This window comes from Suncus etruscus, chromosome 11 (assembly GCF_024139225.1).
Source record: "Suncus etruscus isolate mSunEtr1 chromosome 11, mSunEtr1.pri.cur, whole genome shotgun sequence".
Classification (NCBI taxonomy): Eukaryota; Metazoa; Chordata; class Mammalia; order Eulipotyphla; family Soricidae; genus Suncus; species Suncus etruscus.
Window position 1 is genome coordinate 86,861,313 of NC_064858.1, and position 9,321 is coordinate 86,870,633.

The following is a 9,321-nucleotide window of genomic DNA, read 5'->3' on the forward strand; positions in this document are numbered from 1 at the left end:
GAGGCTTTTGGTCTGGCACAAGCTGTGACATATTGGCTGAGAAGGGGTGGCGAAGGTAGGTTTAGTCTAGTTGGAGACTGGGACATATGGGCCACAGTGAAGTTGGCACCTTTTGCTGCACAGAAAAGCTGTCATTTTTTTAACTTAATGCCCGACCATTGTTTGCTGAGTGGGAAGGAAAGAATAGCACCTGGATATGGTCAAAAGAACAGAACTTGCAATGGGACAACACGATCTCCATCTTCTCTGACTGGATTTCCCCTTATTTTCTCTCACCCTCTGCCCTCTCCATATATGCTGTTCTCTGGGTCTCTCCGTCTTCCCTTTGCCCTGTCCCCCTCCACAGCTGGTACGTGACAATGCAGATCTGCGTTGTGAGCTTCCTAAACTGGAAAAACGACTTAGGGCTACGGCTGAGAGAGTTAAGGCCCTGGAGGGTGCACTGAAGGAGGCCAAGGAGGGTGCCATGAAGGACAAGCGCCGCTATCAGCAGGAGGTGGACCGAATCAAGGAGGCTGTGCGGTACAAGAGCTCTGGCAAGCGGGGTCACTCAGCTCAGATTGGTGAGTAGGGAGAGGATGCCAGCGTGCCAGGTGGCCTCACCACTTGGGGGAGGGTTTAGCACAGTGTCAAATGGCCAGGTTACTGCTATTTATGCTCCCTGCATCATCCCATCGTACTTCACCCCTGGAAGGTATAAAAGTGAATTCTCTTGGGGCTGGAGAAGTAGCATGGAGGTAGGGTGTTTGCCTTGCATGCAGAAGGATGGTGGTTTGAATCCTGGCATCCCTTATAGTCCCCTGAGCCTGCCAGGAGCAATTTTTGAGCGTAGAGCCAGGAGGAACCCCTCAGCCTTTGGGATCCTGAGCGCTGCTGGGTGTGACCCAAAAACAAAACAAACGAACAACAACAACAACAAAGTGAATTCTCTTATAAATCACTCATTTCCTCACCTGCCGACAACATCCGGGACTAGAGCAAAATGCAGGGCAGCCTGTTAACCTCCTCAAGGTCATTTTCCTTTTTGTCTTCCTTTATATCACAGCCAAACCTGTCCGACCTGGCCACTACCCAGCCACTTCACCCACCAAACCCTTTGGCACCCGGAGTCCCGAGTGTGTTAGTTACACCAACAACCTCTTCCAGAATTACCAGAATTTGTACCTGCAGGCTGCACCGAGTGCCACCTCAGATGTGTAGTGAGTGACGGACGGGGGTGGGGAGGTATGGGTTGGCTTCCTACCCATTGAGGGGTGAGGTTGGTTTTTGGGTGAGATGTAGTGCTTTTTTCTAAGTAGCTTCATCTTCAGCCTTTTCTCACCTTCACACCCCTGACTGGAAGGTGCATATCACCTTCTCAGCCTATGACCATGCATGTTATACTCTATTCTCTGGGGATGGGAGAAGGATTTGACTTGATCCCTGAGGGTGTGTGGATCAGTTGCCTGAGTAATGGAGGGTAGGCACCAGAGACCATTTCTCTCCTCTGTTCTGTACAGCTTCGCAGACTCCTGCACCAGTGGTGGGGCCACATCCTCTGGTAGCCCCTGGACTTCCTACCAGAAGGCCAATATGGACAATGGTGAGTGAGAAAGAGTGGGAAGGGATCCAGCCTTTGGGATCCACAGGGAAAAACTGAAAAAATGTAAGAAAGGTAAGCGACCCAGTAATGGTAGCTTGACCACCACTCATCCTTCAGGTCTGGACTTTTAAATAGGTTCCTGCCACTATCATGCCCATTAGACCACCCTTCCTTTCCTTTCTCCCTTTCTCTTTGATGACTGGTCAGGGAAATTTAACACTCAAACTAAAAAAACGATGCCATTGGGGGAGTTGAAGATAGAGACAGACCCAGGTGGCAGTTATACCCCAAGAGTGAGGGATGAAGATGTGAAAGGATTGGAGGAAACTTACTCATGCCCAGTTTTCTTCTTTCTCTTTTTCTCTTATCTTCTTTCAATCATGCCTTCTCAACAATGACAATCTCCTCAGGAAATGCCACAGATATCAATGACAACAGGTACACTAGTCTCCAGGATCTGGGTGGGACCTGAAGATATTACTACGTTCCCCTCTTTCCCTACTTAGAAGGGTTTCCTAGCACTTTCAGGGGACATAAGCGGGAATGTAAACCAGTCTTGCCATCACTATCTGGAGAACATGGCCCCCACTTGTAATACCATCTCTGGTTCCAGATATGGGGTGGGGGGGCCAGGAATATGACCATGGCTAGCTGATGACCCTGTTTCTCTTTCACCTTTGGGAACTTTGTGATCTTTGGCAAGCAACTACAACTCTCTGGCCTTCATTTCCCTGAATTCTTGTGCAATTTGGATAGCCCTTGCCACTATCTCCTAGGAATAATATGAGAGCAAAATCTGGTGACAGGAACACTTTCATTTCTACAAAGCTGCCTCTTCTGTGACTGTGCTAATCCCTTCTAGGAGCGACCTGCCGTGCGGCTATGAGGCTGAGGACCAGGCCAAGCTTTTCCCTCTCCATCAAGAGACAGCAGCCAGCTAATCTGCCTGGGGACTGCTGCGGACTGAAGCACTTTCAGGTAGCTTCAGGCTGCTCCTCCTACTAGACTCAGGTTGTCTCCTCTCTTGCCTACAGTCTCTTTGTTTCTCCCACTTTGGGGGTCATCTCAAAATGCTACAACATAGTTTTCCCTCTCCTCCTCTCTTTTCCCTTGTGTGGCCAAATCCTTGCTGCCTGTCTTCTGGACAATTCCTCCCTTCTATGCTTTTCCTTGGGCCTAGTAGCAACCACTAGTTATCCTACCACTAGGGGTCACTGTCACACGTCAAAAGCATCAAGGGCTGTAGCATTTCTAGAGTCCAATTCGACACCAGTAGATTTAAGGGGCTCTTGTGGGGGATCATCATAACCTATTCCCTCCCAATTTTAGGGTGTCCTAAACTCATTTTAGAGAAATCTATATTTACTGAGCTAGAGCCTTATATGCTTGTCTGTGACACTGGCATGCTTTATGCAATGCCTTGTGAGATCTTATCTCTCCAAGCGTCAGTGTCAGCTCTCCCTTCTTACCTTCTCAGTGGAGGTAGCAACCAACTATGACTTCATATTGAGCCCCCAATTCCTCTTCTATAGCAGCTTAAGTACCTTCCTGTTCTTAGACTTAACCAGGCTCCTCCTTATGGTTGCATTAGGACTTGGAACTGGAAACCAGGCTTGCATCATTGTTCGCTTTGAATTATTGGAAAACTTGAAGCTATAACATGGCTAGTCTATCATGGGTCTCTAGCCAAGCCAACCCTTCTCCTGGGGTTTTCAGGTTAGTTAGCTAAGCACACCCCATGGAAAGGCCTATGCAACCAGAATCCAGTAATGGGAAAGGAAGAATGAGGGATGGTGTAGGGACAAGAGGGGAGAAGGGAGAGTGATATCTGGCTGTTGGCAGTTATGAACAGCACTATAAACCAAGGTTCATATAGAGGCTGCCTAGTTCCTGTTGAGTGGCTGGCTGCCACCTGGTTCCTCACAAATTCTTTCTCTTTCCTTCCCAGTTTCTAAGAGGGACTGAGGCCTCTTCTCAGCATGCTGCAATCCTGTGGTCTCTGACACTAACTCGCTCCCCAATCCTCGTTGTTTGACTGTACCATTTGATGTCTCCTCTTACTCACTCTGTATCTCTTTGTACTCTGTATCTATATATCAGAAGCTGCTGCTATGTCTCTGTCTTACTCTCTTTAAGTATCTACTGATGTATATTTAAGCAATTTCTAAACATAGTATATTCCCTTCTCATTTGGGACAACAGGGAGGAGGGTGAACATTTCTTCTTTCTCCCTCATATTTTTGTCTCTCACACTAATTGGTGTTAGCCACGGAAATGATGAAAGGAAAAAGTGGGAGTTCGAGGGCTGCAATCTTCCTCACATAGACATGCACACACACACATGTGCACACGCAAAGCCTTAAGCAGAAGAAGTCTCAGCATCCGGTGAGGTATAGAAATGGAGTCTGCCAGCCTCCTCTCACAGTTGGCACAGGGGAGGGTAAAACGGAAATATTGCTACAGTTGACACATAATTTGCTTCATTCACCTCTCACCTAGCACTGAGGGATTCTGGGTGTGCCCTTTGCCTCATCCTGGAGTTTGTCAAAGGACTTCTTGGTCCCTATTGCTCAGGGACTACTTTCCTTTCCCGTAAAAACTCCTTTTAATATTTTCTAACCCCTGGGCCAGAGTGATAGCACAGCGGTAGGGCATTTGCCTTGCACGCAGACGACCCAGGATGGACTCAGGTTCAATCCCCAGCATCCCAGTGTCGTTCCCTGAGCCTGCCAGGAACGATTTCTGAGCGCAGAGCCAGGAGTAACCTCTGAGCGCCACCAGAGGTGGTTTCAAAATTCACTGGAGGGGCCAGAGAGGTAGTATACTGATCATGGTACTGGCCTTGCATGCAGCCAGCCTGGGACTTATATGGTCTCCTGAGTTCTGCAGGGAGTGATCCATGAGCACAGAGCCACGAGTAAGCCCTGAGCCCTCCCAGGTGTGGTCCCAAAACAAAACAAAACCACTGAAATTTGAGAGGGAACTTCCTTGATAGTAGTCTCATCTGTCCATGGTGGTAGTAGTTATAGATAAGCAGAATCAAAATAATTGCTTCCTTGGATTGTGAGGAGGAGACATGCTTGGAAATTTCTAAATATTTTTGTCACAGAGATGAGCTGGATTCCTATCTGTCCCATATTGGGCTTCATATTTCTTCCCATTTGGGGGCTTCCAGTTGACTGACAAAATGTCTATCTTGAAATGTTCTTTCAAGCTGGAGCCTGATTTTTCCCGAATATAAACAAAAGACAGTTTCTGTGTTTCTTTCTTTTCTTTTTTTTTTTTTTTTTTTAGCAGCATTCCTTCTAATAATATCCCCATTTTGGTATTAAGTGCACTTTAAAGAAAGGGATAAGATCCAATTTTTTAGGGGTAGAAGAGTCCTAGGGGTCTCCTTGCTTCATCCTATGTACCTTATGGAATTATTGGTTTGGTTTCAGAATCTTTTCCTTCCACATGGTGCTAAGGTAGTTTTCTAGGTAACTGCAGGGTTGAGAATGGAGGTCACCAGCCAGTTCAAATCAAGAAAACCCGGTGTCCAGATACTGTTTTATCTGAGATGGGAGCACGGGATGCAGGGCAACCTGTTATTTAATTTCTAGGTCAGGAAAGAAAATTCCCTGTGAGAAAACTCAATGCTAGCTGGTAAATAGAAACAAAGTGGTCTGTGATTCTTTTTTTTTTTTTTTTTTGTGGTTTTTGGGTCACACCCGGCAGTGCTCAGGGGTTATTCCTGGCTCCAGGCTCAGAAATTGCTCCTGGCAGGCACGGGAGGACCATATATGGGACGCCGGGATTCGAACCGATGACCTCCTGCATGAGAGGCAAACGCCTTACCTCCATGCTATCTCTCCGGCCCCGGTCTGTGATTCTTGCAAGGAAAAATGATCCTTCTTGCTTTGTCTTTTGGGACTTTTTTTTTTTTTTTTTTTTTTTTAGCAAGGTGGTGATTTTTTTTTTTTAAAAATTTAAAAAATATATATAATTTAAAGACTTCCCCCCACACACAAAAAATCTAAAACTCTGTTATAAACTACCTAAAACAATGTGGAACTAGGTACTTGACAGTTTGGTTGTTGGAGGTGCCGTCATGGTCCACAGAGACCCAACCAGTTCTAGCTGTCTGAAGGCCACTGCTGAAAAACAGGGCTCACTCCTTCTGGCTCCCCTGCCCCTTACCCACTCAGCAAAGGGAAGAAGGGCGGGGTACATGAGCTGCACTCACTCCAGACCAATTGCAGAGCAAGTCCCCTGTAGCCTCTGCAGGTGTTTTTCAGAAAGGCATCCAACAATTCAGTGGGTTTTATGGAATCTTGCCACCAGATTATTTTTGAATACACCAGAAAACGTGAAGGTCTAGCACAGCTGAGAAGAGAGGTGGGGGGGGATCACCTTCTCTTTTATAAGATATAAGGGAACTATACTTCATTTACAGAAATGAGAACACACACACACACACACACACACACACACACACACACACAGAGCCTTCACTAGGATCACTCCAAATCCTCCTCCATCCACCTCCCTGACAGCCTCACCACATTCCTTTCAGAGCACCAGGGTCCCCATGAGCCCCTGGTCTGTCCACTCACATCAGCCAAAATATTGCATGCCAGCGTGGAAGACAAATCAAACTGCACAAACCCCAAATACAGTATGTATTTATTTGATGTACATAGATGACTTTAAAATAAAATAAATTCAGTGATGACTCTGTGGTGTCTTATATCATTTTCCTTCCCCAGTCTCCTTGCCTTTCATGTCACACATCTAGCATTTGGCAGCATGGTATAGATCCTTCCAGATGTTCTGTTGTTTTGTTTTTGGGCCACACCTGTTGACACTCAAGGTTTACTCCTGGCAGGCTCCGAGGACCATATGGGATGCCAGAGATGGAACCTGGGTTGGCACATGCAAAACAAATGCCCTACTAGCTGTACTATTTCTCTAGCCCCCCCACCTTCCAGATGTTCTGCCATGTATTTATATGATGGGTGTCTTCCCTTCAAATTGACAATGAACTTGAGGGTCTTTTCATATTGTTATACCTAGATCTACCTTATTTAACCTGAAAGTAGCACATGTTACCCTCTCAGGGCACAATGCTAATCTTACTGATGGTCAGACCAGCCCATAGCTGGGAGGGGCCTATGGAAGGTAACAAAGGGGTTGTCTCAGGGGCAGAGAGAGGAGATTCATTGAGAGAGATTCTGGAAGAAGCCTCATCAGGAAGCAGAATGGGGAAATGAGAGATGGTTGGGTGCAGAGAGGCTGTTTAGCTTAGAAGCCACACATGGTGGCTAGGGCCTTATAATAAAGCTACTTGTCTCCTGACTTCTACTGACTGCTTGTGGATCATTTCCTCACCGTTATCCTGAACCCTCAGACCGGCCAAAGAAGCTGCAGGCTCCGGGCAGGCCGAGAAAGGCCTCACCACTCCATCCACCACCATCCAGCACCATCTAGGACTCTTATTAATTTAATTAATCCAACAGCACAAATTTGGAAAGTGTAGGCCACTTTCATGCTTTTTGTTTGTTTCTTTGTTTGGGCCCCACCCAATGACAATCAGGGGTTACTCTTGGCTATGCACTCAGAAATCGCCCCTGGTTTGGAGGACTATATGGGACCTGGGAGATCGAACTGAGGTCTGTCCTAGGCTAGTGCAAGCAAGACAGATGCCTTATGGTTTGCGCTGGCTCTTTTTGTTTTTTGGGTCACATCTGGCGGCGCTCAGGGATTACTTCTGGCTCTGTACTCAGAAATTGCTCCTGGCAGGCTTGGGGATCATATGGAATGCTAGGAATTAAACTGGTGTCTGTCCTGGGTTGGCCATGTGCAAAGCAAACGCTTTACCACTGTGCTATCAGTCCGGCCCCACTTCATGCATTTCTTTCTATTCTCCATATCTACAGATTTCAGCTTCATGAATTCAGGCAACCAAATCTATGGGTTGGTTGAATACCAGGATGTTAAACTCAACTATTTATTGAACATGAACAAATTTCCAGGGTGCTGAAACAATCACACCTCAATCCAAAGGACTAACTGGTTTAGTTTGATAAGAGTCAAATGTTGGGGACCGGAGAGATAGCATGGAGGTAAGGCATTTGCCTTTCATGCAGGAGGTCATCGGTTCAAATCCCGGTGTCCCATATGGTCCCCCAAGCCTGCCAGGAGCAATTTCTGAGCCTGGAGCCAGGAGTAACCCCTGAGCACTGCCGGGTGTGACCCAAAAGCCACAAAAAAAAAAAAAAAGATTCAAATGTTGTATGCAAAGTTTTACTATATGGGGAGAGACCCCTAACCTTTATATTGTTCGAGGGTCAAAAAAACAAAAAAAATTTTTCATACTATATATTTATACTATATTAATTTATTCAACCATTTCACTATTGTTGGACATACTCAGGTAGCTTATACTTATTTTTGGGGGGGTCACCCAGCAGAGCTCAGGGTTACTCCTGGCTCTGTGCTTAGAAGTCACTCTTAGCAGGCTCGGGACCATATCGGATGGTCCAGGAATTGAACCGGAGCCCATCTGGGATTGGCCTCATGCAAAACAAAAGCCCTATTGCTGTGCTCTCACTCTGGCCCTGGTTTATACTTTTTAGCCAAAAATAATGGTGTCTTGGGATAGAGGTATAGTATAGTAGGTAGGGCATTTGCCTTGCATGTGGCTAACTCCGGTTCAATCCCCAGCATTCCATATGGTTCCCTGAGCCTACAAGGAGTGATCCCTGAGTACAGAGCAAGGAGTAATCCCTGAGTATCACCACGTATGGCCAAATATCCTACCCATAAATGCTATTTTTTCCCACAGCCAGTGGCACTCAGGAGTTACTCCTGGCTCTGCACTCAGAAATCACTCCTGGCAGGCTCGGAGTACCATATAGGATGCCGGGGATTGAGCCTGGGTTGGCAGCGTGCAAGGCAAACGCCCTACCACTGTGCAATTATCTCTCTAGCTCAGCTATTCTTTAAATTTTCATTCCTATCAGCTCAGACCCACCATCAGTTTGGTCCCTTTCTAGTGTGGTCATCCCTCTCTGCTAACAGATCAAACCTTGTTCAAGGTCATCACCCTAATTACTTCCCTGAATCAGTGTTTAGAGTTGTTTCTTTGTTTTGTTTTGGCCATACCCAGCAGTGCCAGGAATTACTCCTGGCTCTGCACTCAGGTCACTTATGTTGTGGCTTGTGGACTTTATTGGATGCTAGGAATTGAACCTTGCTTAGCCATATGTCAGGTAAATGTCCTACCCACTATATTATCGCTCTGCCCTCTCCCCTGTTTTTAGTGAGTTATCAGTATACAGTGTAGTGGGGCTCAAGAGATAGCTCAAGAGAATGAACACATTCTTCGCATGCAGGAGACTTAGATTATATCCCCAGGACCACATGATACTCCAACCTTTTCTGGGAGCAACTCCCAAACGAAGCCTGGAGTAGCCCAAAACCAAGTCAAGTCAATAGTATTAATATTAATGTATACTTGGAGGGCTGCTTCACCAAACCAACTATTATGTCAATATTCCTTCAACCAGGGGCCGGCGAGGTGGCACTGGAGATAAGGTGTCTGCCTTGCAAGCGCTAGCCAAGGAAGGACCGCGGTTCGATCCCCCGGCATCCCATATGGTCCCCCCAAGCCAGGGGCAATTTCTGAGCGCTTATCCAGGAGTAACCCCTGAGCATCAAATGGGTGTGGCCCGAAAAAAAAAAAGATTCCTTCAACC

General features: G+C 46.6%; 1 protein-coding gene across 2 annotated transcripts in view; it reads left to right on the plus strand.

Moving 5' to 3' along the window:
* Nucleotides 1-3,753, plus strand: part of KIF5A (kinesin family member 5A) — a 44,629-nt gene extending 40,876 nt beyond the window's left edge. For both annotated transcript variants that reach the window (XM_049783063.1, XM_049783062.1), the window contains exons 24-29: nucleotides 347-563; nucleotides 1,046-1,199; nucleotides 1,500-1,582; nucleotides 1,993-2,020; nucleotides 2,445-2,560; nucleotides 3,531-3,753. In XM_049783063.1, coding sequence (XP_049639020.1) covers nucleotides 347-563; nucleotides 1,046-1,199; nucleotides 1,500-1,582; nucleotides 1,993-2,020; nucleotides 2,445-2,523 — 561 coding nt within the window. In that variant the 3' untranslated portion in view covers nucleotides 2,524-2,560; nucleotides 3,531-3,753. The remainder of the gene's footprint in view (nucleotides 1-346; nucleotides 564-1,045; nucleotides 1,200-1,499; nucleotides 1,583-1,992; nucleotides 2,021-2,444; nucleotides 2,561-3,530) is intronic.
* The last annotated feature ends 5,568 nt before the right edge of the window (nucleotides 3,754-9,321 follow it).